The 27,820-nt window shown below is 44.5% G+C and overlaps 1 protein-coding gene across 1 annotated transcript in view; it reads left to right on the top strand.

Annotated features, from left to right (window-relative positions):
* The window catches only part of ARHGAP23 (Rho GTPase activating protein 23), a 119,791-nt gene that overhangs the window by 42,752 nt on the left and 49,219 nt on the right, over window positions 1–27,820 (top strand). The window contains exons 3-7 of the mRNA XM_063138531.1: window positions 5,622–5,646; window positions 9,455–9,547; window positions 13,350–13,428; window positions 19,386–19,440; window positions 24,951–26,541. Of these exons, the coding sequence (XP_062994601.1) occupies window positions 5,622–5,646; window positions 9,455–9,547; window positions 13,350–13,428; window positions 19,386–19,440; window positions 24,951–26,541 (1,843 nt within the window). The remainder of the gene's footprint in view (window positions 1–5,621; window positions 5,647–9,454; window positions 9,548–13,349; window positions 13,429–19,385; window positions 19,441–24,950; window positions 26,542–27,820) is intronic.

The following is a 27,820-nucleotide window of genomic DNA, read 5'->3' as shown; positions in this document are numbered from 1 at the left end:
AAGGAGGTCGGAACTCAGCCTCCTCCTTCCTCTTCTCTCAGAGGGAGCAAAGGCCCAGTCAGACAGGTATGCAGGAGGATTAAATCACCACACCCCAAGAGTCAGTGGCAGGACCTGGAAAGATACAAGTCCAGTCCCCTTCCTACTCTTTTTTTCTCTGCAGGAGAAGGCTATTTGGGAAGTAGGGAGACTGGATGAGTACATTCCCTGGCAGGGCTGTGCTTCCTGCCTCCTGTTCATTTGCTCCAAGCCCCATGCATATAAGCAAAAGTGACAGTCGGGAAATTGTAAGTGGGAGCCTTTATAGACTTCACTTACAGTTTTTGCTCATGTTGTTTAACCCTCATGCCACAGAGGCTTCTGTGGCATTCCACTCGGAACTATGCATTCTCTCTTGTACATGGGTGTGAATTTCCATTGTTGGAGCTCTAGCGTGAGGACCACCTCTGAGAGAAAGGAAGAAAGGTCCTCTCCCCAGGCCTCGATGTCACTGCGTCCCCTTGCCTGTCACACAGGATTTGAAGTAAAAACACCCTCCTGCAATCCCAATTCACTGCTCTCCTCCTCTGAGCATTAGATCTTGTCAACTCACATCACGCCATAGTGAAGGCAAAATTTCAAGGACACTCCCTCTAGCCGACATACAGTCACACAAATCCATGCGCGTGCAGGCATCGTTTGCCCTGGATAATAATTAAGGTGCTAAATATAGCCATGTTTGGTGTTTCAGACTGTTTCCAATGAGACAGAGGCTGATTTGGGGTGGGGAGGGGTGGGGGAGGGTGGCAATTCTTCTAGGCTTCTTAGGAACATGCAGAGAACCATTTTCATCCCCTCTGATTGGATGCAAAAGTTTGGCAACAAAATCTGTGTGAGCTGGAGGTTCTCCGCAGGGGAATTTTGCCTTTCCCCTGCAGTATGCGACTTGGCTCACTCCTTCGAGTCATCTAGAGCTATTTGCTCTCCAAATTCCTTTATGCGCTGCACTTGGTTGGGGCTCATGTTGATGTGATTTGCATGAGCCACCCAACTTCTCTCTACAAATCTTGTTTCTTATCTCCCCTCCTTTCTTCTCCTTTTTCCTCTGCTGCTCCCTCCCTCCAGATAGCAATCACTGTCCATGATCATTTCCTTTCTTAATGTCTCAACCTATTTACCCTAACTGAAACCCAATCCACATTAGCCTGTACCTTATGCAGCATTTTCCAACCTGGCTACCTCCAGATGTGCTTGACTACAAATCCTATAATTCCCAATTAGGCCAACCAATTTGTGTGTTGGTTGGGGATGGTGGGATTTGTAGTCCAACTCATCTGGAGGTTGCCAGGTTGTTGAAGTCTGCCTTACTGTAATTAAGCCAAAGTTTGTGTAATTGGAATAATTGTGTATTTCCCCATCTGGTGTGGCTTTAAGGGGGATGTCCCTCATTCATTGGCTGCCTTCACAGAGCATGAAGGGGGCTGCATCTTGACTCTGGGGAAAGCATGTCACTGTTGAAGCATCCAGTAGGTGTCAAATTGGGTCTCTTATGGGGTGCTGTTGCCAGGGGTTGTAGCCTTGCATCACTGCATATTCCCTATTCTTCCTTCCAATCTGCTTGCACACACCCCAGCTTCCCCCTGGACCAGTAGATGCTGCGCACCATTATACATTTTTGGCCATTACTGAAGACAGCTTTAGTGTCAGGGATTGGCACCATCAGGCAGCTGCTGCGGGCCATTACTGACACCACAACTGACCCATCTCTGCACAGATGGCTGCCATTGCCTCTTTACCTACTGCCCACCATTTTAATTCCCTGACAATGCCCCAGCATCCCAATGCAGTGCTACTCAGGAGAATTGTGGAACAATTAAAATGGTGGATGTCAGCCAAAGCCTACTAAAGTGGGCTTTGAGAGCCAGTGTGGCTAAGTTGTTGGACTGGGAGTCGGGAGATCTGGGTTCTAGTCCCCACTCGGCCATGGAACCCCCCTGGGTGGTTTTGGGCCAGTCACAGACTCTCAGCCCAACCTACCTCACAGAGTTGTTGTTATGAGGATAAAATGGAGAGGAGGAGGAGGAGTTCATTGGGTTCATTGGAGGGGAAAAAAGGCGGGATATAAATGCAACAACAACAACAACAATAATAATGTGTTTTTGCGGATGCTGCATACCAATCAGCCTCCACCAAGGGGGGGTGAGGGGCAAACCTGAAGAACTAATGGTAAACTTAGGCCCACCTAGTGCAATAGAACTGGTGACAAATATTCACCTGGCTACTGATAAATGATATCTCTGCTTCCACTTGAAGCAAGCACATATTAGTCCTTATGGCTATAGGTAAAAGCTTGGAAGCGTCTCCCTCCATTCATCCTCACTACTTTCTCCCTTGTTGATAAGAAGAATTGCAGAACAGGCCCGGTTCATCACTTCCACAGCCTCACTTGATGAAGATGAGAAGGAGTAGAGCTGCGTGTCATCAGTGTACTGATGACAACGCACTCCAAAACTCCAGATGATTACACTCAGTGGTTTCATGTAGATGTTGAACATGCAGCATGGGAGACAAAATTGACCCTGCAGAATCCCATACTGGAGAATCCACGGGGCTGAGCAATGTTCACCAAGCATCACCTTTTGGAGCCGCCCCTCCAATTTGTGGAGGATGTTGCTGTGCAGAATGAAGACCTGCTTTCTTGCAAGCTAAATTCTTACCCAGCACTGTGCACAACCATAACAATCCAAAACCTGCACCAAGAAAGGACTGATTCTGCCCTCAGAGCTAAACCTTGCCAGTGGATCGATGGCTTATAGCTGTGCTTTTTTCCCCTTTAAAATTTACTTAAATTTGCAAACTGTTCATGCTGAAGTTTGGTGGTACGGAGGGGAGGTCAAGTGAATTCTGGGAGACATTTTTTTTCTGACAGGGTGGTGGCAGCTGAGTTTTTGTGATCTGGCCTGGATTTTCAGTGGTGAGCTATTTTGGGGCTGCTTTGCATTATATGTAATTGTATGCCTAGCTTAACCGATATTATCTTAAAAGCAAACTTGGCCAAAGTTTTCATATGGGATAGAATATTGCAAGAAGTACTTGGAGATGGAATATGTATGGGATGGACAAAGACCTATTATATAGGAATCTTGCCAGGGTAGGTGTGATTCAAACTTGTGGGGAAATGTGTGCTAAATTTAAGGAGTAATCCAGCAAAACCTATTCATTTTAAATAAGAGAAAGTTGTGTAACTCATGACTAACTTAACCCCCATTGATTTCAGTGGCCTAATCTAAGTATGACTAAGTCTGGATTCACCTCATTATTCAGAAAAGGCACAAATATTACTATAATCCATGAAATTCATAAACATAGATGGGAAAAGGTTGTTTCCCATCTGTGGCTGCACTCATATCATTGTCCAGTATAGTCTCACCTTTTTCAGAGTCAGGCAAAATCTTAGTAGATGCTTCCCAAAATAACCCTTGCTCTTCAGTAGCTGTGTGTAACCAATTGTCAGGTTATGTGTGTGTTTTAACAGCATTCCACATTCAAAACCTTCCTCCTATTTTCCTTCAATATCTAGGCCAGCTATGCAAAAATAGTAAACTCCTACTTGAATTAGTTCATCAGTTGATATAGATCAGCTTTCCCCAAGATATTGGAAAACGAAGCAATTCATTATTTTTTTTTAAAAAAAATTGAATTGAGAAAGAGAAAATGTTTGAGGGAGATAGACAATCTCAAAAAAATAATTTTATTGGAATCAATTGGTAATAATGTAACAATTAAAGAGGAGAAGTATGCCATTAGTACATTTAAAATGATAATTTATGTTATGTACTAAACAATAATATTTTGAAGCTGGAGAGTCCAGCTGGCTATATAAACTGGTTAGGAAGAAATAAAGACATTGCTTCCAATTTTAAAAAAGAGAAAAATAACAGCTTAACAGTGATCTATAGAAGAATTTGTTAAATTCAACATGGAATTTTTCATGCTGCAACATCGGGGCACCAGTAATATTAGGACTTGTAAAGCAAATTGCATATTCCTTAACTGTGTGCAGAAGATAAAGTAAACATGAACATTGCAATAAGACAGGAAGACGTAGCACAGTTAATTAACAGAACAGCCCTATGCTTCTCTACCCAATCAACGTAAATGTAATGGAAGCAATTGGGATAAAAATAATATTATAAGTATTGTTGGCTAAAATAGCTTCAATGTACACTTGAATATCTAGCTACGTATTTAAGTAAAGAAGAGGAATCAGAGGAATATTCTTTCGTTTTGATTTTAATGAGAACTTACCTAATTCTCACTTCCTATACCAATATTCTCTGAATGTTACAATGCAGTTCTCCAAATTAAAATATTTCACACAAACTGCATATATTAGGAGTAAGTGTACACAAAAATAAATAGTGAAAATAATGTGTAAAAATGCATGATATTGGGGGGGATTGCTTGTTAAAAAGGTGTACATTAGGCAAAATTGCATACAAAAATGTGTGTATTAAGAGAAACACACATAATGCATATGAATTTTCATGCAGACTTTTAAAAAGAAAATTCACAAAACTGATGTGAAATGAACTTTAGCTTGGAAAAGAGAGAAACTGAGAGAAACCAAAATTCACAGGTTTGTCCATCTCTAGTAAAGCATAGTGATAACTTGATTTAAAACCAACTTATAGAAAGATAGCACTATATGGATAGGTTTGAATCCATCCTTTCTAAGCGGAATTAATGAAGTTTAAAATGAACATTCTCCTTAAATTAATGTTGTTATTGTGGAATTTATCTATTACAATACCTGAAAAAGTTTTGAGAGATTGGAAAAAATATTGATGCATTTCATCTGGTATAATGAGAAATCTAGAATTAAAGTGAAGATAATGTTAGGATCATTGGGGAAAATGAGGTTTATGGAGTGCCAAAGGTATACTTATGTTATCATGCAGAGAGACAAACAGATTTTGATTGTATGATTGAAGAGGGGTAAAGATCCGTCTTGTATTTTTCTAGAAAATTCATCGGTGTGGATAAAAAAGAATCAGAGGCGCAGCTATTATAAAAACAGCAATTTTATTGTGAACACTTTCGTAGATATTTTGGATAAGTACTGTTTGAAGATAATAACAGGCATTTCTCTGTCAACTTCAGTAACTAAGAATGGTAATTTCAGTTTGGACTGGCCTTTAGGACATTTTGACCTGGGAAAAGCATAAGATAGACATATATAAATATATATGAGGAGTTGTCTTTTAAAATCTTAAAGAGAATTAACAGAAAATATGAGGGAAGCTTTTTATTGGTATCGCCAAGGAGGAGCCAAACAAAACGTTGTGCAGCAAAACCCAAGGCAACCACTGCAATCAGGCTTAACCCTTTACATGCATGTGACTTATCTTCTCAAAATCAACTGCTCAAGCTGTCTCCACTCCCCATGCTGGGTAAAACATATGAGTCCTCCTATCTCTTTCTCCCACAAGAAGAAAGGTAGCCTCAGTGGGGGCAATTTTAAGAAGGAAAAAAACCAGGGTCAAAAGAGAGAAACAGCCCATTCCTATTTTGCGTGTTGCTGATGCTGTAGTGGGAAGACATCATGGCATGGTCAAATTTTCTTTCTTTTTCTTTTGCAGGAAGAAGAAAATGGAAACAGAACAGGTATGTAGCTATGCTTCTGCTATCTTGCATCAGGAGTAGGTTTCAGTCATGTTTGTTAATCATAATTCTCAAGGCCCACCAGTGCGTTTTAACTTTTCTAAGCAAGAGTGTACAGTCAGGATATTTTAACAATTAAGGTATATCCAATTCAGTGATCCTGAGTGTGAATTCTTGTTTAAGAGAATAGGACTTAACGCTTATCAAATTTGCAGATGACACCAAATTGGGTGGGATAGCTAATACCCTGGAAGACAGAAACAAACTTCAAAGTGATCTTGATAGGCTGGAGTGCTGGGCTGAAAACAACAGAATGAAATTTAATAGGGATAAATGGCAAGTTCTACATTTAGGAAATAGAAACCAAAAGCACAGTTACAAGATGGGGGATACTTGGCTCAGCAATACTACAAACGAGAAGGATCTTGGAATTGTTGTAGATCGCAAGCTGAACATGAGCCAACAGTGCAATATGGCTGCAAGAAAGGCAAATGCTATTTTGGGCTGCATTAATAGAAGTATAGCTTCCAAATCACGTGAGGTACTGGTTCCTCTCTATTCGGCCCTGGTTAGGCCTCATCTAGAGTATTGCGTCCAGTTCTGGGCTCCACAATTCAAGAAGGATGCAGACAAGCTGGAGCGTGTTCAGAGGAGGGAATCCAGGATGATCAGGGGTCTGGAAACAAAGTCCTATGAAGAGAGACTGAAAGAACTGGGCATGTTTAGCCTGGAGAAGAGAAGATGGAGGGGAGACATGATAGCACTCTTCAAATACTTAAAAGGTTGTCACACAGAGGAGGGCCAGGATCTCTTCTCGATCCTCCCAGAGTGCAGCACACGGAATAATGGGCTCAAGTTAAAGGAAGCCAGATTCCAGCTGGACATCAGGAAAAACTTCCTGACTGTTAGAGCAGTACGACAATGGAATCAGTTGCCTGGTGAGGTTGTGGGCTCTCCCACACTAGAGGCCTTCAAGAGGCAGCTGGACAAGCATCTGTCAGGGATACTTTAGGGTGGATTCCTGCATTGAGCAGGGGGTTGGACTTGATGGCCTTGTAGGCCCCTTCCAACTCTGCTATTCTGTGATTCTATGATTTACCTTAGAATAGACCAAAATCGGCCTAGGTTAGAGATCTTTGCAATAATCCCACCAGTCAGTAGGTGCTACAGTGTCTCATGGAAATTAGGCCATGATCCACCAGTGAATTACAGTCTATCACAGCCTTCCCCAACCTGGTGCCCTCCAGATGTGTTGGACTGAAACTTATGGGAGTTCCAGTTCAACACATCTGAATGACACCAGGCTGGGGAAGGCTGGTCTACCATGCACTCATCCTTGCTTTACAAGGAAAAGGTGTGTCTGTCTGCGTTTACTTGAACAAGGCAAACAGTTCTTTAGAGATTTTCTGGAAGGTGCCATTCACAGCCAGAGTTCACAACCCAACAACAAAGCATGGGTTCTCTTTCTGGGTAGTTCATGGTTAACAATCTATAGTTAAACCATAATGACAACCTGCGATTCAAAACAACCCATGATTCAATGTCAACCCATGTTCAACCCATACTCCAGGTTCTCGTTACTTGTGAACCAGGCTATTATATGCTCAGGAGTATATTTCCAACCTATCTCCAAACCAAGAGGATTGAGTGCGGTGAAGTCTGAGAGAGAGGTTACCTCACAGTTCTCTGAAGTGTGTGTTCACACATTTTCCTCATAATTCCTTGCAGTCTGTGGAGCGTTGTTTCCTAGAGAGGAAGTAGCTGTGTCTTCTCTGATATAGTCACACTGAGAGAACATGATAGGACTGCCTCTGCATCTTATCACTGACAAATCTGTGCTGTTCTTTGTAAAGTAGAATCTTGCAGTGACAGAGCTGTGCTATGTTACTACATTGCCTTCCTCCCCACTGCCTCTCAGGTCTCCTTGTAAATTTCCCCCTGCCCTCAACCAAACCATGAATTTGAAGTGATTCAGAGAAAGGCATGTATAGTGTGACATCTTGCTTGCATCTACTTAACATTTCCTTAGGCTGCCCTGTTCTGTCACTAATCGTTTATCCTCAGTGCAGTTCACTGGCTATTTTAGTCTTTGGCCCACCACACATCCATGCATTCTGATTAAAAAGCTAAATCTTTTTGCAAAAATAAAATCGGGCCCAGCCCAAATCTTGTTGCATCTTCATGAGGCAATCCATACATGCAACTAAGATACACCTGTGAACTCCTCCTGGCCCTTGGCCAAACTGCTGTGATGCCACAGAATGTTCCTCTTGGATCAGCAAGCAGGGAATTGTTGCCTCCAGTTGTGGCCTAAAGAGTAGTCTGAGAGTCAGTCTATACTTTACTGTTTGGCAGTGTAAATTGTAGGGGAAGCTCCCCACTTGATCTGGATTGGGAGCACAGCAAGGGGGAAAGAGCTAAAGGTTCCTATCCCAATGCTAGAGGCCAGATTAGGTATCCTGTGCTTACCTTTGAGTAGTAAAAGACAAAAAGACGTAGCTGCTAACCTAACATGTAAAACAGGAGTGCAGAACCTCAGGCCCGGGGGTCCCAATCCAGTCCTCTGGGGTACCACAAAGGGCCTCTCCCCCCGGCCCCATCCCCATTCTCTGAATAACAATTATTTGTTGATTTCCTGGCTTTTGTGACCCCCGCCCCATTCTAAAAGGTTCAAATGCCTCCTCTTAGTTATTGGCAATATGAGTGTTAAGCTAAAACTCCGGCTATTGGGCGGTATAGAAATGTAATAAATAAATAAATAGATAGATAGATAGATAGATAGATAGATAGATAGATAGATAGATAAAATATAATATGCTAGTATTTTTGGTATTTTGGCCCTGCTCCACCAACCACTGGGATGCAGCCACCAAGAACTTCTCCAAAATGGAATTCAGCCCACAGACTGAAAGAAATTCAACACCCCTGAGGTCAAATAAATAATAAAATAACATGTGGCTTTGCTCTGAGACTTGCTGTCTTGGCCACACAGGATCTGTGGACCCTTACCTAACAACCAAGCTTAACAACCAGAGACTGGATCTTCTGTGCCCCTAGAACCAACTTCTCCATATTTTCTAAGGCTCAAATACCCCTTTATATCTTCCCATTCCACCTTGAGGCTACTGCAGTTGTATCCCTCGCTTGTAACAAGCATTTAGGTTGATATGTCCCTCTTTACCACACCTTAATCCATTCTGGCTTACAGCCTTATCTTTGCTGGTTACTCTCGAGAGTGAATGCAATCTCTGGTTACAGAAGTTTGAGGGGCAGTTCCATCATTTCTTCCAAGGTAACTGGAAGGTGGCTTAGTCTGAAAACAGCAATGTTGCGGTTAATAATCCTACACCCTGCTCCTTTTTCTGGTTGAAGGACAGGTCTGCAACTCCAGTGCCTTGAGGCAGGATTTTGAGCTGAACAGATCTGATGCCGTCGGAACGCATCACTGCTCTTTATCCTTTATAGAAAACATTTGGGTTTTCTGGGAGCTGCACTCAGTCACCCTTAAGGGGCAAGCGCTGGGCATTGTGGGCTATCCAGCTCTAGGGACCGCTACTAGTCATGGGTGGCATGACTGTGCACTCCTTGGATTGTGTCACGCTGTGGATATTTTTCAGAGAAGATTGGACCTCAATATATATAACTCCTTGACCAGTTAGTCTCTTCGTCAGCTTCTCAAATCACCTGAGATTTGTTGTTGAGACTCCACTCCCCCAGTCCTTTGTGGCTAATCCATAGAAGACCATTGTAATAAGCATAAGAGGCATCAAGACTCCAAGCGTCATATCTCTTTCTCTTCACTATCATACAGCCCCCTCACGGAACCGTCTGGAACCCATGGACACCATCTTTGTGAAAAGTGTGAAGGAAGATGGGCCGGCACACAAGGCTGGCCTCCGGACAGGTGAGAAAAGGATCTTCGTTTTCCTCAGTGGAGCTCCTACTACAGTTGCCTTCTGGCCGTTTCTTTCATGTCTGGGCCATTTGTTGATCCTATCATTAGTAAAGCCAAATTTGAGCATTGGGTGCATTATGTGCACATGTGCTGCCATGCTGTTAATACCTACGCATGCACCACAGTTCACTTGGTTGTTCCACCCTTAGAGGCCCTCCCAAAGATTTGCCCATGAGGCCCCAACTAACGTGTGACTTTAACCTAGGGTGACCGTATGAAAAGGAGGACAGGGCTCCTGTATCTCCCCCCTCCTTTTTATTGTGAATATCAACAAAACAAAACCGAAATTGTGTAAAGAGAAAAAAAACACATTACATATATAGGAATATCATCATTTTTCATCATGTATACTGTTCATTAAAAAAAAGAGGGGGAAGGAGAGTTATACATAAGTTTCAAGAAAAGCAGACCAGATATCCAGGTATTTGTACACTCGCAAGTTGTGCCTATATAACACTGGTTCAAAAGTTGATATGTGTTATTAGGTCCTCAGTCCATTGCATTATTGGAGGTGAGCATTTGTCCTTCCAATGTAATAGTCTTAAGTTTTTTGGCCGTCATAAGGGCCCTGAAGATCCATCTGTGCTGACCATATGTGAACTTCCAAGAAGCCGGTAGATAATTTAGGAGGACATGCACATTGTTCCATATTATAAATTGTTTCAATACAAAATTTATCCTTATTATAACCTCCTCCCAAAAAGGGGCAACTACCAGACATTGCCAAAGCTTATGAGTTAAGGAAGCATTAGATGTATTACATCAACAATTGTGCGAGCTAGACAAACCTTTATCAAATAATAAAGTCCAATAAACCCAAAACAATTCTTTTTGCTGAATAAGACGTAGCCTAAGGTCCCTAGAAGCTTCAGATATGGATGCTAGAACAACAGTCTATTGATTAGGCAAAATAGGACATTCCAATTCAATATTCCAATCCTGTCTTAAACTGTGAGTACCATATTTATTTACTGCTACTAAATACTTATATATACGGGTCGTGGATCGACGTGTCTGTTGTGCCTCAGCTTGAGATAGAGCGGGAAGGAGGAACAGCTGAGCCTGGGAGTGTTTGGGAATGGCTCTTCACAGGAACAGGCAGAAGCCGGCTGCAGGTGAATGCAGCTGACTGCAATCCCTATTTAAGACATGCAAGGGCCCCTGAGCAGTTCTGGATGCAATTGTTGTTCTTCCTTGCCTTTGCTCTTGTTCCTTGGCAACCAACTCCTTAACCTTGCCTGGACCTAACCTGACCTTGGACCGGACTTTGACTACGCTTTGACGCTTTCCTGATTCCAGTATTGTTGACCCAGTTTCGGACAGATACTTCAGCTTTGGACTACGGACTGTTTATTGACATTTCCCGCCTGCTTATCTCTGTAACATCGGTGATTTACGACAGTGTCAGTTCAGTTGTTATAAGTGTTTCTAACAGTGCTGGAGGCTCTGAAGCTGTAAAAGCAGCTGGACCAAACCTAGATTCCAGCACGTATTTCAATTGCAAGTATTGCCATTGAGCTGTAGCAGGTAAATTATATTTAACACACAGGTCTGAAAAGGACAAGAACTCATCGTCTGGGCCTGTTAATTGATCCAAAGTAAAAATCATCTTATCCATCCATGTCCTCCACAAAAATGCTCTCCTTCCAATTCTTAAATCTGGCTTTCCTCATAAAGTCAATTTTGCATGAGAAAATGGATCAAACTGTAATTGATGTGATATCTTTAACAGTTGTATAGGGAAGGAAATTTTAGCAGGTGTCATTTGTACGCATGCAACAAAAGGTGAAATTCCCTCTTCATCACAGCAGTTAAAGCTCTCTTTTGTATCTGGTCACTCTAATATAGCTCCTGCAGCTTTAACTGCTGTGATGAAGAGGGAATTTCACCAGGTGCTGCATGCGTACAAATAACACCTGCTGAAATTCCCTTCGCTATACAACTGTTAAAGATACAGGAGCCCTGTCCTCCTTTGTATAGGGTCACCCTACTTAACCTCTTCCACTGCCCCATTGGTTCGTGCTCTGCCACCTTTAATCAGTACAGCCCTCAGCCATTCTCCAGCAGAAGAAAGATGGTAACCCTAGTTTGTCAAGCCATGAATATATTTGGGAAGGTTTGCAGCCTATTTCTCTTGGTCTAGCTATTAGCGATGGTTCTGGAGTTAAGTTCAATCAACAAGGAAAAATAGTACAATTGCTAAGACATGCTGAGCAATATGTTTTTAAAAGGTAAGAGCATGAAAGTCAAATAATATAGTCAGGGCCATAACTATTCCACAGTCCACAAGTGCAGAAGTCTGTAGTGGGCTCAGAATGTACTAGTCTATGATTGTCGATTTTTGCTTTTTTATGTAAAACAAATTTCTAGACCTTAAGGCTGGCTCTAAAAGTGTTGACAATGTTCAGGGAGAGCCTGGTAAGTTTCAGAAACTGGAAGGACTTGAGTGAGCAATATTTTCTGTTCAATGAAAAGGATGCATTAGAAAAAGAGCAAACGTAACATAGGGCTCATCTACACCATGCAGGATATTCCACTATGAAAGTGGAATATAAAAGGCAGGAGCCACACCAAGCAGCATATAGCAAAATGAAAGTGGTATATGGTATGTGTCAATGGTCCCCAACAGTAGTCAGTGCACTTCAGTACTACTATAAAGCGGCAGTGTGGCTCCTGCCTTTTATATACCGCTTTCATAGTGGAATATCCTGCTTGGTATAGATGAGCCCATAGTTGTCTAAGACTATGAGCTGTGAATGAAAAAATCCCCAATTCAAATCTCACCTCTGCCATGAATTCACTATGGGGGCTGCAGCTAGCCACACACTCCCAACCTTAGCCCTCCACCCCCATCTGCAATATAGGGTTAATAATACTTACCGTATTTCTTCGATTCTAAGATGCACTTTTTTCCCCATATAAACATCTCTAAAAACGGGGTGTGCCTTAGAATCGCGGGTGCGTTTCTTATTTCTTAGAATCAAAGCTTTTTTTCTGTTTGTGGTACTGAAATTAGTGTGCGTCTTACAATCGATGGCGTCTTACAATTGAAGAAATATGGTACTTTACAAGAAGTGATTTAGAAAGAGCATCATGTCAATGCCTGTTTATTTATCGATGACGATGAACTGGGAGGAAGGAGGCATCACTGTCCTGCATAGTTCCTTAATCTCCACCAGGATTAGCAGAAGTAGGTAAAATTATGCAAAAAGCATAATATATATAGGTTTTAAAATTCAGCTTTTATTGGTTTAGATCACCTTTATGCAGAGTTAAACAAAAAAATTTTTTAGCACAGACTAATGCATAGTGCTTTATATGTAATCAGTGAAAATACCTCTTATATATTTTAGACGCCCTTCCTTTTTAAAAACACGTCTTCTTTCCCTCCACCCCTTTCCCACCCCTTCAATACTGGGCTGGACCTAAAAAAGCAAAACACATCCAGAATGGATTGCCTCCCGTTCATTTTTGTGTGTGTGGGTGCTTTCAGACAGAGGGCTGCTAGCTCTGCCACTCAGAAGGCATTGTGTAGCCCTTCCGCCTTTCCCTCTTTAATGGATTTCCTGTTGTAAGGGAAAAGACAGAAGAAGCGGTAGGAAAATTATGGGTAGTGTTATGGGCAGATGACTCGTAAAAGGCCTGGAGTCCATGTAAAATTCCATGAATGAGGCTGGGCGATGGTGTGAGGAAAGTCTAGTCTGGAAGTGTCCTTGGTCAAGCATTCTCTATTTCCTGTTCTCTTTTGCAGGAGACCGTCTCGTCAAAGTGAACGGCGAAAGCATCATTGGAAAAACCTACTCACAGGTCATAGGCCTCATTCAGAACTGGTGAGTTGTTCTTGTCTGCAATCTTGCCTCTTATAGTCATTTCAAGGATGCCATTTTATCACATGGACTTCACAACACTGAGAGTCTAAAATGTTTGGATATAATTGATGTTGGTAAGTCAAATATCTGAAAACTGCACCTTCCACATGAAAATAAAAGGTGTAAGATTACAGCCTTTGAGGCTCCCTCTTCCTTCCTTCCGAAAGGTTTTCAGAGGGTTTTTTTGTGGTTTCAGAAGAGAAATGTTAAATTAGCCACTTTCCCCACTTCATTTTATTTATTTTACACATTTACACTCTGCTCTTCAATACGATCGTTTTTGCTCACTGGAAGAGTTCTGTATAAGTTTGGAAGTTGCTGAGATTGTTTAAAAGGGCTCTAAACAAAAGCACACATTTTTCCTTTCCTCCATTTTAAAATGGAGGACTCTTGTTTTCTGCATTTAGCATCGCCAAAGTACCCCTTCCAACTTCATGTCTTCAGTGCCCCAACATGTATTTATTTTATTTTATTTATTTTTAATCCACCCAATAACCAACATTCTCTGGATGTATTACAAATAATTAAAAGACCAGAATATTATACAAACAGTCAAAAATATAACATATGATATAAAGAGTATTATTGAGTTGTTTAGAATTCATTTGCCATGTTTGCTTCATCTTCTGCTTTCTCTGCCTTACCTCTGATCACCATTCTGGTGGCAATTGTTTTCTAGCCTCTAGCATGGCAGCTGCTTTGCTCATGGAGCCATTGCCTGTCTGATAAAGACCACATGGGCCTGGTCCCCATTGAGCAAAAGGCGGGATACAAATAATAATAATAATAATAATAATAATAATTAATAATAATAATAATAATAATAATAATGGGGTCTGCTGGGACAAACTACTACTTGGCTCTTCCTCTTCCAGAACTATTTCCATTTCTTCCTGTTTGTACAGACAACATGTAAACCGCCCAGAGAGCCTTGGCTATGGGGCGGTATGCAAACAACAACAACAACAACAACAACAATAATAATAATAATAATATCCCACTCCATTAGCTCACCTGGGATCAGCTGCCATTTTGTTTCATCCTTTCCGCTCTTCTCAGTGGCCATTCCAGCTGTTCACTATAAGCTCAGTTATGTACCCAGAGCCAGTGCTACCATAGAGGCCACTCAGGCGGCCGCCTATGGCGCCAAGCTAAGATGGCGCCGCACACCACTCACGTGCGTTGTTGGCTGTGAGCCGGCCCAGCCCGGCCCAAGGATTCAGATGGGCCTGGGCAGGCGAGATGGCGCCCCGCGCCTGCCCAGCCAAAGCGAAGCCAGGGACGCTGGGGTGGGGCAGCGGCTCCACGTTCGGACTTTCGCCTGGAAGCCACTCTCCCAGAGCCGCTCTAGCTGCCCAGAAGCTGCTCTCCCAGAGCCGGGAGGCCGCCGCCAGAAGAAGAAGAAAAAGCACGTGGCAAGCTCGACCCTGGCCCAAGCCAGCCTCTGCCTTACTCCCGAGGAAAGGGCACCGGGTCACCTCGCCTCTCTCCTCAAGCAGGCGGGCAAGCGGGACTCCCTGCCACTTCCCCCAGGAAAGCTAGGGACTTGTGGATTCCTCGCAAGGCAAACTCTCCTGCTTCCCGATCCTGCGCGCGTGGATCAATGGGACTTGCATCTGAGAAAGCGTTGCACCAGGAGGCACCAGTGCGGCCTGATCCGCCTATGCCTCCTTACTCAGAAGCCTTATTCCCCCGAGTAAACGTGCGGAGGAGATCGGGATGCCAGGCTGCATAGCGGGTCGCATTCGCACGGAAGTAAGTCCCGGTGAATTCCAGACGGCTCGGTCCCAAAGCGAAGTGAGCCAGTCCCAGCTCTCCACTCGGCGCACACGTTCGGACTTCCGTGCAATTTGGGGTGGGGTGGGGTGCAATTAGCTCACCTTGCCTAGGGCGCAAAATAGTCTGGCACTGGCCCTGTATGTACCTTTAAGAATTGGTACCTGAATTGGCTTTCTTTCATCCTATTACAGATGGTGGTAGTGGGGTTATCTACTGGTGGACCCCCTTCTTTACAAGCATTCCCAAAAAGAATTATGATAAGCTATGACCAGCCAGGTTAAACCTCCTGTTGCACCTTAGCTGCTTGGAGAGTTTCTAAGGCCTTCTGCCCTTCAGCCCAGCTGTGGAGGGTGAGGGGAGACGGAAGCTCTTTAGATTCACTTTCCCAGAAGACTGAGAATTTAACAAAAGTTTATGAACTATCTTAAGAATACAGGAGGCGGCTTAATAACCATGTAGTCTTGCACCTGGTGAAAGTTTTAGTGAGAAATTCTCTTTTAAAACAATGCAGCCAAATACCAAGTATAAAAAGGAGATTATTTGGGGAAGACAGGGGAGAGAGGAAGAAAAAGGGAAGGCAACAGATTATGTATCATTCACATAGAATTCCAAACAAATATAAGTAAGGTCAATATAACTTTGCAGGTTACCTACTCGAGTAGAATCCTGGGTTTCTGCAGAGGTCCTCGCAGAGAGAATGGTCTGAGAGAGAAAAAAACATATTTGGATTCCTGGTCAGATATTTTCAGGAAGACTTGAATGTTGTTTTGTCCAGTGGTCTAGCCAGCCAATCAAAGTTTATTTAGAGGCTTCTCTGATCTGCATAACAACTTTGCCCTTGCATCATAAGGGCATTAGCCAGTTCTGCCCAGTTGTCTTTGTGACAAAAAGATAAATTTCAGGATATTTATATAGGGTTCATTGCAGCAGAGTAAAATCTCAGACACTGTAGGTGGCACTGTTGAGCTACATCAGAATATAGGGGCTCATCTCACCTCCTTTTTCCTTTTGTCATGTGTCCCAGTGTCTTGTAATATTGCAAGCCTTTAGGCAGTCCTGACTTGTTTTTTAAAAAAATGTTTGTACAGTGCTTAAATTTTTGGGGGGGCCATGCAAACAATAAAAGATGACAATATGCACCATCCATCAGGTCCTCCCGCTCTGCATACTCAGAGCAGAACTACGTTTTAAGAGCATGATTAGGCTTCCCCTGAAATAGCATCACTGTGTCAAATTCTTGTCTTTCCTCTCCGTGTGTCCCCTCCCTCTCCTTGATGGCCAGGAGGAGCACAGTGTGGTGATGTCAGAATATAGAATAAGGTGTGTGTTTTTAACCGTACATTATGAAGTGGGAGAATACAAGAACTTGCGGCAACCTATGTTTCTCTTATCAGATAGTTTCATCTTCATAGTCTGTAGATTCTGGTCCCTCAGGTGTGTTAAATGAGTAGTTTGGTGAGTCTGATGAAAGGTTTAAGCGCCCCAACCTCCCAGGCTCTTATGAAAATATATCTGTTCTGCAGCAGTAGCTCTACATTCAGCATTTAAAAGCTTTGCGGGATCTTGAACCAAAGAGAATATGGCCAGATAAAAGACACTGCGTTTATCCTGTTTTATTATGTGGCATTGAGCCTCAAATCTAATTAGCCTTCAGAATTGCATATGGGATGTGGGAAGGCAAACCTGACCTGAGCAGGAGACCTAAATATAGTGAATGGGGAACGTGCAGAGTGAAATCTATCCAGCTAGGGAACTATATATATATATATATAAAATGCCTGGCCCAGAAGCATCAAAGGCGTGTGGAAAAAGATAACCTAGCCAGAGGGAAACACAGAGACGACAACTTGGCAGACAAGCTGCAGCAAGCAACTGAAAACATTGCTAGTCAGCGGACTTGCGAGGCGTATGAAAAGTTTGGTATGGACTGTTTCCCCCTCTTTCTGGCTTGTGGCTCTCTTCAGACTTGGCTGGGTGCTCATGGGGAAAATTGGAGCTGGAAAAATCCGGAATGCCTGGTTGCCACAAAATTCAGAGACGGCTCCTGGAATTGGGAAATATTTTCCCTTCATCTCTGAGGGAAAGAAACAGCTGGCTTTTTCCACCTGAGGTAAAAAAAGAAAGAAGAGAGAGTGAAAATGAAACTTACGCCAGGAGGGACTAAGATCAGTATAGCCTGGCCTCAAGGGAAGGGGTCTTCTTGCCAATGAGTCTAGTGGATTAAACAGTTATTAACTATTTTGAACTGCTCATTGTAGTGCAATGGCGAAGTGTTAACTGTGAGCCAGGAAGAACCCTGGTTATAATCTGAAGCCTGACGAGATGTTATGCAGAACAAGTAGCTGCTACTGACTCACGTCTAATCCACGCATCTCCATGGTAATGTCTAGTAAAAGAAACATGCGATGTGATGTCATTGCATTCATCAAGACAGAGAGTCGGTCCCTGGTAATTCCAGTTAAAAGACGTGTAGTAGCAAGACTAGGAAAAACTACTTGCAACCTGAGGAAGTATGGAGACTAGTAGTATGGAGGTAGATGGGCTGTTAATCTGACTTAATGTAAAGCAGTTCTCCCTGCATGGCTAGAGGTCTGGTACATAAGGGGCCACCGACTTCCTTGGGCACCTGCCCCCATCCATTGAGATCGTAGATGGAGGCCCTTATTTGGGTGTCTTCCCTTTTTAAACTCAGGCAGATAATGACCACTGAGAGGCCTTCTTGGCTGTGGCACCCTGTTTATGGAATATTTTCCTCAGGGAGGCTTGCCTGCTGATGCCTACTCTTACAGCACAATCCTATCTCCACTTACAATGGAGTAAGCTCCATTGAACTCAATGGGACTACACTGTTAATGTCCATTTGATGCCAAGCAAAGGTGTTTTTTTTAATTTTCTCCAGCCTTTTGAATGTGGTTTTAATCTGCTGCTTTGGTTTTAATTCTTCTAGGACTCTTGTATTTTTTTTTATAACTTCTGCTCTTTTAATTTAATGTTTTTTGTTCCGTTGGTATTATTGTTTTTGTTTGTTGGACTCTCCGAGGGCACAATCCTATGCATGGCTGGCTGGGGAAAGCTGGGAGTTGTAGGATTTTTCCTGTCTAAATGTGCATAAGATTGTGCCTTCAGAGTATTTATACGTAAGGAAAGGACTTAAGTTCCAAGCAAACAAAAATGAAGAAATATATAATTTTCCCAGTTTGATCTGGGGGCTAGAATTGCCCTTGCTTGGAGCTCCCCACCACCTCCTCCTCTGCTTCATGAAGGTTAAAGGGCTAAGAATTGGGCAAAGGACTCTTCATCCAAGCCAGCGTCATAGTGATTTTAGTGAGCACAGTGAGTATAGGGCCTATCGAGTGAACTCTGCCCTAGAGAACTAACTGTTAAATGCAAAAGCATTCAACACAGCTAGACATATCTGGAACCTCACAGCAGCATCGGGGTGAATCAGCATCAGGGATGATTTTGAGCGGGAAAATGTCCTGTGGGGGAAAGGGTTAAGCACTCCCATTCTTTCTCACCACTTCTATTTTTCTGCTCAAAAATCCAGCCTTTTGAGGCTACGTTTCATTAAACAAAACACTCTCTTGGGGCTCAATTACATGCATTTGCTTGTAACACATAGTTTGATGCTCCTGTTATGGCATTGGGGGGAGTGACTTGCTGGAGGGTTGGGGTGCTGCGAAGAAGGCTTCACAGCAACGACACTGTGGCCTGTTCATATCCTAACCATGTCGAATGCTCTGTTGTACATGACATTATCTCATATACAAATCTGGTGACCTTTTACTGGGTTGAGGAAAGGAAATGGGAGTGTGTGCATGAGACCTGGGATACTTTGAGAGCAGCGTTGCACAAAAAATATTTAATTTTATACTTTGGACATAATGGTGTTTCGAGCAGGGCGAGGTCCCTTCTTTAGATGTTAATGTGTCATACTTCACTTGCTTCAAAATATGGGAGGCCAGCCTTGCTGCATTTGGTAACCCTCCTGCTTATTCTGGACTTCTGCCCCAAAGTCCTACCCTGAGTGCACCACTGTTTTGAGGGGTGGTGGTGATTTAGTTACAGTGTAGCGGGGCAGTAAGTTCCCATTTACACTTCCTAATTTTTTTTTTAAAAAATCCTTCTCTTCTTTGCAGTGAAGATGCTTTGGAACTCTCCATCATGCCCAAAGATGAGGATATTCTCCAGTTGGTGAGTGCTTTGCCAAATGCTTGGGTTGGGTTTGCTGAGCCAACTGGAGAGCAGGTTGGGAATATTGACCTGTCTCCTTTTTTTGTTATGAAGCCTAGAATCTTTTGAGGGCCTCACTCAAGGTTTCTCTCTCTCTCTCTCTCCCTCTCTCTCCCTCCCTCCCTCTCGCTCACACCCACACCTAAACCCAAATAGCTGCTATTTCTTGAAAGGAAAAGCAGTTTCAGGAGGGGGCAATTTAAAGCAGAGAAATAGCAGGGAGGAGGCCCTAACCACTTCCCTATGCATGCCATGTCTCTGTTCCTAATTAGATGTCTTCTGCTGCTTCTCTCTCTCTCTCTCTCTCCGTGCCCCCCCAATAGGATTCCAAACACATGCTCGCTCTCATGACACACATTTGGAACATCATTGAGGGGCGGGGAGCTCTAGGGTGTGTATGTGTTTGGGACAGAGAAGCAGTGGGTACAGGGAATTTATTTTTATTTATTTATTTCATTTCTATACCGCCCCAAAGCCAAAGCTCTCTGGGCGGTTCCGCAAGGTACAGCATAAAATATAAAATATGGAAGCTTAAAACCACAATATAAAAGTACAACCAGGCAGGATCTACGCTACTGCTTTAAAATGGTTTATAACAGTAGTGACAACGGTTGGGGCCCAGGACACACCCCACATACAGTTTTCAAACCGTTTTCAAAGTGCCATATCCTGCTTGGTGTAGATCTGGCCCAGAATAAAAACTAGCAGCAATGCAGAGATTTAAAACCCAGATTTAAAATAGCAGAGATAAAAGACCAGGATGTTAAAATACTAAAATACTGCAAAAATAAAAAGGTCTTCACCTGGCTCCCAAAAGAGTACAAACTAGGTGCCATGCGAACCTCTCTAGGGAGCTCATTCCACAGCAGGAAAGGCCCTCTTCGTTGTAGCCACCCACCTCACTTCCTTTGGCAGGGGCTCACGGAAAAGGACCCCCAAAGATGATCTTGGGGTCCAGACAGATACATATGGGAGGAGACGATCCTTTAGATAACTTGGCCCTGAGCCATGTAGGGCTTTGAATGTTAATACCAGCACCGTAAATTGGGCCCGGACATGGACTGGCAGCCACTGCAACTGGAAAAGGACTGATGTAATGTGGGCTCGTTGACCAGTCCCTGTTAACAATCTTGCTGCCCTGTTTTGGACCAGCAGAAATTTCTAGACCATTTTCAAAGGTAGCCCCGCATATAATGCATCCCCCTTTCCTTGTCTCCACCCACCCCCGATTCTCTGCTCCAAATTTATCCTTTCTGAAATTGCTTTTTCTTTAAAAAAAGAAAAGAAAAAAGGTTGTTGTGGTTTAGTTATGTGTATCTACATACAGTGTTTAGTGGGGCCCTTAGAGTAGGTCTGCAGTGACCAGACCTTTATGTACTACAAGCAGACCTTTATGTACTACAAACACCTTCTGCTGTGTCCTGATTAATATTGTATTTGGGGGTGGATTTTTTTTAGCATCGAAGTTAGTGGGTTCAGCAGGTACTAACCTCGGTACAGTGTCTTAGCAAGTACTAACCTCCAACAGGCACTAACCTTTGTACCTTCTCAACTCTCAAAGCCTATTTTTCTTGTTTGAATTTTTGAAATGATGCTACCGTATTTCTTTGAATGTAAGACGCACACTAATTTCAGTACCACCAACAGGAAAAAAACACACTAAGACACACCCGCGATTCTAAGACGCACCCCATTTTTAGAGATGTTTATATGGGGGGAAAAATGCGTCTTAGAATCGAAGAAATAGGGTAATTATGCAATATACCAACTTCACCAGTAGAAATTTGTGTGTTGTGTGTGTGTGTTGTGTGTGTGTGTGTGAGAATGTTTTGTGACCCTGTTCATCCCTATCTACCTCAAGATACCACAAAGATTAAGGCCCAGTTCAGATGATACTCTTCCCCTATGTGTAGTGGGAGAGAGAAAGCACTTGTACATACTTTAGAGCATATCTTCACAACATGGAGGGCTAGAAAGGTTTCTTTCTTTCTTTCTTTCTTTCTTTCTTTCTTTCTTTCTTTCTTTCCAAAATAAGAGCTAAAATTTCTAGGGTGATTCATTCTGCCCCCAAAACTCTGTAGTTCTATGATACAGTTACAGAATCATGCACTGTACTGCATTTCCATTTATGTGATATCTTTAAACTGCAAAGTGTTTGAAGAGCCAGTGTGGGTTAGTGGCTAGAGTGTTAGACTGGGAGTTGAGAGATTCGGGTTCTAGTCCCCACTCGGCCATGGAAACCCACTGGGTGACTTTGGGCCAGTCACGGACTCTTAGCCCAACCCACCTCACAGGCTTGTTGTGAGGATAGCCAGAGGATTATGTATGCTGCCCTGGGTTCCTTGGAGGATAAAAGGCGGGATATAAATGTAATAAATAAATAAATTAAAAGTGTCTTACTCTGCATTGAGTTTGCCATTGGAACAATCCTTTGCAGTGAGCTGCTGTTGTTCCCATTTTACAGGTGTAGCAACTGACTCAGAGTGTGAGGAGTCTTTCAGTAAGCCCAAAGCTCCAACCTCAGTTTCCCATTTGTAAACAGGAAACTGTAGGAACTTTCCCTTCCAAGGTTTATTAGGACAAAGATGGCAAATATGCTTTGCAAATTAAATGTGCTATATATACAGGAATAAATGTAATATGCTGTATAATAACAACATTATCCTATACCTCCACCATTAGTTCTGATCATCACCTGCAAAACGCACCCTCACCAAAATGAGACCATGTGGTGCTCTTGGGACGTGCTCAGGATTGTTAGGCGCTGTAAGTCTCCAGGGTGAGGAAGTTCCACAGGCGTGGGAGCAGCTTCTGAAAACGCCCTTCTCTGGGTCCTCATCCTATAGGCTTGGCACAAAGAGGGTCTCCCGACAGATCTAAGGCTTTGTGATGGGCCTTGAAGTCAGGAATTGCCAGCTTCGGTATTCCAGGGGTGTGGGGGCATCCTCTTCTCTAGGTGGTGTTCCAAATGTGTTTTGTTTTGGGGTTTTTTGCTGCACAAGCTGATACTTTCACAGGTGGTCAGGTTTTAAAACAAAGTTTGTGCCAATGAGCAGAAGTTTTTTGTCAGGCAACACGTGATTGTGGCTCAGGCATGATGCACGCATGCCCCAAAGCCCAGGTAAATCTCTTCCCCCCACACTGTTGGGGGGAAAACCCCTCTTCTTCTTCTTCTTCTTCTTCTTCTTCTTCTTCTTCTTCTTCTTCTTCTTCTTCTTCTTCTTCTTTTTGATCAAAATGTTCAGTGTGTATGCGAGAGCGAGAGAGAGGGAGAGCATTACAGAACATTGATATGGCTTGCCAGCCATAAGTTGGACATCCCTGGTCCAAACTATGCAAGACCCAAGCCCTTTCGGGCTTTATAGGCTCAAAATAGCATTTTGAATTGGGCTTGGAAGACAGCAAATCCATGCAGTAACATGGATTTTATATGCTCTCAGTAACCTCCAGAGTTGAACCTGGACAATTTAGAAGGTTGCACTGAGCATTTCTGAATCAGCAACTAAGTTTGGCAGAAGGAATCATAGCTGCAGACAGAATAACTCTCAGTCCAGGTGTAAGGAGCTGTTCACTCAAAGTTTCTTTTGCTTTTTCCCCATCTCAGAGAGCAAAGCAACCTTTGTGTGGGTTTCCCCTGCCCTGGTGCCTCACAGGGGTGTGTCGGCATTCCTGTGGTGCGAAAGCCGGCTTGGCCAGCCAATGAGAGAGCCCCGGGTTACAGAGCGACTCTTGACAGGATGCACGGAAAGGAATTCTCAGCTCTCTTTATCCCTCCCACATTGGGACGTCCCAGTTTGTTTTTTATTTTTATTTTTTTTGAAAGCCAAACTTAAAAGGAAAGATTGAGAAAGAGAGGAAATATTAGCTTGGACGTCAGAGATTCCCGGGGGAAGGGAGAACTGGTCTTTTTGAAGAAGGGAGAGGGAGAAAGAGCGCTCACAACAGAGATACAGGACTGTAAACAGAGCAGCAAAGGTAATAATTTTATATTGTGAGGATTCCATCACAACGTTGTGAATATCTGTGATTGGCCTGAACGGGGATGACATTCCCTTGGCAGGCGAAAATCTCCGAATCGCGTTGGAAATGACAAGAGTGTGGTATGTCACCCCTGTACAGCACCTAGAATAGGGTGCCAATGCATTTATGTTTATGAGGCACAGTGCCTGAGGGTTTGGCAAGGCAGAAGGCGGGGGGGGGGGGAAGGGGATTGAGAATTCAGTTAACATTGCAAGAGCTGCTGTCAGCCAAGAGACACAGACGCGTGTGGCGTAGGTTAGCCCTTCTTTTTCTTCTCTTTCTTCCTTTCGTTCATGTCATCAGCTGTCTTAACGCGGAGGCTCTTGCTGCCCCTTTAAGCCGAGGCCTTGTTTCAAACATAGCTCCTTTTTTGGATCTTGGCAAGTCCCTGGCCAGAAATGTGGTTTCATCTAACAGGGGCAGGATTCCAGGGCCTGACAGGGAGGGTTGGGCCATGAGCCGTTGAGAACTTTTTGGTCCTTAGCTTTGTGTCCGGGCCCTTATTGCTACCTGGCAAAAGTCTTGTCCTATTTGAAGCGGTAGGTGCAGAAACGGCGCGTGCTCAAACTGGGGTGGGGAGGGGTGGGTGGGGGATAGAAGCTGCTGCATGCGGATCCTTCCGACCATCTCTCTGCAATTCTGCCTGGGCTTCTGTCTCTGAGGAGCAGCTTGCTTTTTCTTCTGCGTATGAGTGGCACCCTGGGATTATATCCCAGTTTGCAACGCATCAGATGTGGGCATGAGTCAGAAGAAGATTTTTCTTCTTCAGATAGAATTCAGAGATATACCAATTTCTCAGAGTTGTTTTTTTTTCTTCCTCTGACATAACAACGATTACCCCATCCCTACACCTTACTCTTGAGGCAAGGGCTGCAGGGAGTTCTAAAGAAAACATGCAGCGTCCATTTCTTGCTAGTGTGTTAACTGTTACCAACGCTCTAGCACATCTCCAATTTTATTTTCCAACTTTCCTTAAAACTCCCAACACAGAGAGTCCAGTGATTTAGGAGGAGTGGAGTTTGCTCGAATGCCAGTGGCAGGTTTGTGTCATGGCGTGGTTGAAAAAGAAGAAAAGAGAAGGAAGATAAGACTGCACTCTTATGCACGTTTACCTGGGAATAAGACCCATTTAACTCGGAGGAACTGGTTTCTGAGTAAACATGACTGGGTTTGTGATGTACATTTATTTATATATTTATTCATTCATTGCATTTTTATACCGCCCAATAGCTGAAGCTCCCTGAGCGGTTCACAAAACATTCTTACCTGAATGTAGATAATGCTAGTATACACAGCCACATGGGATCATAACGTTTCTTTGTTTTGGAGAGGAAATGTAACGACCATCTCCCCGCCATTGGTAGCCTACTTTTCTGTATGGATAACTCAGCTTCCAGCCCAATCCTTATCCGTGTTTTTATTTCTTCCCCTCCTCCCCCCCTCTTCTCTAGGCATATTCTCAAGATGCCTACTTAAAGGGCAATGAACCATACTCTGGAGGGGCCCAGAGCATCCCTGAGCCACCCCCCATATGCTATCCTCGTAAAACGTACCCGTTCCAGTCAAGGCCCTCCCCTCGGGATGTTACAACAGCTGAGACGTACCAGGGACAGCAGGTGGACAACAGACAGACATACCATTCGGGGTCCTCAGGCCCATCTTCTCCCTTGAACAGCACTACGGTCCACAGAAACCCCCCGAGTGCCTGGGCTGAGTCCACACAGAACTTCAGTAGCAACCATTCCAGCCCCGTCCACCGCACAGAGGAGATCCAGTATGGAGTGACACAGAGGGTGCCCGTCCCGAGGCCCCTCCCAGCTTCTGGCTCTTTCTCCCGCTACTCCAATAGCAGTTGTCCCGGTTCTACAGCCTCCCCCTTGCCTGAGAGGTACTGTGCCCCTCCCGCTCCCTCTATGCCCAATCACGCCTGCTATGGGCCCCCCAAACATCTCCCTGACCATCGACCTCATGGCGGGTTGAAAGATACTCCCCGGGAGGGCCGGCCCTCCCGGGACTGCATCGGGGCTGGCCCCAAATCTGTCAGCCGTCTGGAATGCCAGCAGGCCTTGTCCAACTGGATCTCGAGCCAAGTGCCGCGGCGTAGCTCGTCGGAGGAGCGCCACTGTGCCATGCCGCCTCGCTACCGGAGTGTCTCGCAAGACCGTCTGGGGGATGCTCTGGCGCCCCGGGGTTGGCCTCACAGTGCTTCCCAAGACACCTTAATCCAGCCCCCTGCCCATGAAGGCTGGAATTACCGGGCCAGATCGGATAACTATCTGGCGAAATATGGGCGATCCTTGGAAGCGCTTGAGCAGGGTGCCTTGGTTTCTCCTAGATACGAGAGGTGTATGTGGCCACCAGACAGGTTTTACCGGCACGGGCAAATTAACCGAGCCCAGCCTAGTCAGCCAGGTTCTTATATTCCTACTGCCTCTTCCGGCGATCCGCCCCCTGTGCATGTGCAAAAACACCCTTCCCAACCCAACCTCCAGAGCATCGATGACTCTGGGTATATTGGGTACCGGAGCTACAGCCCCTCATTCCAGCGTCGGACTGGCTTGCTCCATGCCCTTTCTTTCCGGGATGCTACTTTTGGTGACCTTCCAACGTTTAATCTTTCTCAAAGGCAAGGAAACCACCCAACGCCACCTTACGTCGAGAGGTCTGTGCTCCCCAGTGCCCCTGCTCCTTGCCTGGACCCTCCCCTGGGCAGTAGCCCGGAGACCCCAATGGACCAAATACCAGCCAGACAGGAGAATGACACGAGGCCTCTGGAGCAGGCTTCTCCCTCTCAGGCTACAGAACGGCTGCAGCCTGAGACTGAGGATAAGAGGGATGAAGTGGTTCTCCGGCAGAAGCCCCCAACTGGACGCAAAGTGCCTCCTCCCGCAAGGCAGATGAATTTTGTCTTCCCAGATGACATGAAGGAAACAGACATTTGTGATCCGCCTCCACCGGCGCTGGCAGCCGGTAAAGAGAGCAAGCGGGGAGTAGCCCCATTGGCTACACCGGAGGATTCGCTCGCGTCCATCCCGTTTATTGGTAAGTAGAGAAAGAAGGCTGCTGTACTTGGGGAAGAGGTGTGGGACCAGTGGACATTTGCTGCTGAGTTTTGCCGACTGCAAAGTTTTGAGAAGCATTTGAAGAATTGGAGAAGGCCAGTGCAGGTTCTTCTTCGTGGTCTCTATGCATCACACATATGGGCTTTGCGCCTGCGCAGAGACCAGACCGGAACCTACTATAGCTGAGTGGAACGTTTTTGGCGGGAACCCCTCCCCCCACGCTACCGCGCATGTCCATGGGGTTCCCGCCCTTACCTCAGTTCTTCGTCGTCCGCCGTTGTGCATAGACCAGCTAACCGAACCTCTAGCGTTCTTCTAGTTAACTTACTTAATCTTTCTTTAAACCTGTTCATTCTTCAATCTTTCCTAATTCTTCTTACTTCTTTCTTATCTATAAAAAAAAAAAAAAAAAAAAATTTTAATTGTAGATAGTTTTCTCTCAGCGACTTCGGTCGCCTGAGGCCCGTATGGCAGCGAAAGCCCCGTTTAGGAAGTGTGTACGGTGTGGAGCGAAACTTCCTCCGACGGACGGGCACTCCCTTTGTCTCGTTTGTTTGGGAGAAGGACACGTGGTGGAAGCCTGCCACCACTGTATGTCGTTTACAAAACAAACTAGGAAGCATAGAGCCGACAGACTTCGCTCTATATTGTGGGAAAAAGCTCTCAAGGCTACTGAGGCTCCCAGTATGGAAAAAACGGCAGTTGGTAAGTCCGTTACTGAAAAAACGGCAATTCGTAAGTCCGTTACCGACAAACCAGCAGACCGCAGCACTGAGGTGCAAGCCAGAGTTCATAGGGCACAGATACCCCTCACACCTGGCCGGTCTTTGACGAGTTCTATGGCAAAGAAGATTTCAAAGAAAGCCAGAACTCCTAAGCCTTCTTCTGAGCTGGAGAAGAAGAAGAAGAAGAAGAAAAAGAGGGACGCTGAGAGATCCACCCTAGCGTCTCCTCGAGCGCCTGAGGCGGTTAGGAGTCATTCTACTCCTCCCATTGCTCCGATCGCTTCGATGTCGAGGCCTCCCTCGGCATCGAGATCTCAGTCGGTGCCGATGGCCACGGTACCGACGCGCTCGCTCAGCCTTTCGGAGGGCGAAATAAGAGATTCTGCGTCAGCGGCCTCTTTCCAACAGCCTACAAGACCTCAGACGTTGCAGGGATTAATCCCAATACAACCGTCGCCAAGACTTACATCTCGCCGTGAATGGGATGGAGCTTCCAGATACTCCGATCCTCACTTGGGATACGAAGACTACGAA

Source organism: Elgaria multicarinata, chromosome 11 (genome assembly GCF_023053635.1).
Source record: "Elgaria multicarinata webbii isolate HBS135686 ecotype San Diego chromosome 11, rElgMul1.1.pri, whole genome shotgun sequence".
Lineage (NCBI taxonomy): Eukaryota > Metazoa > Chordata > Lepidosauria > Squamata > Anguidae > Elgaria > Elgaria multicarinata.
This window is presented reverse-complemented; position numbering and strand designations above follow the sequence as displayed.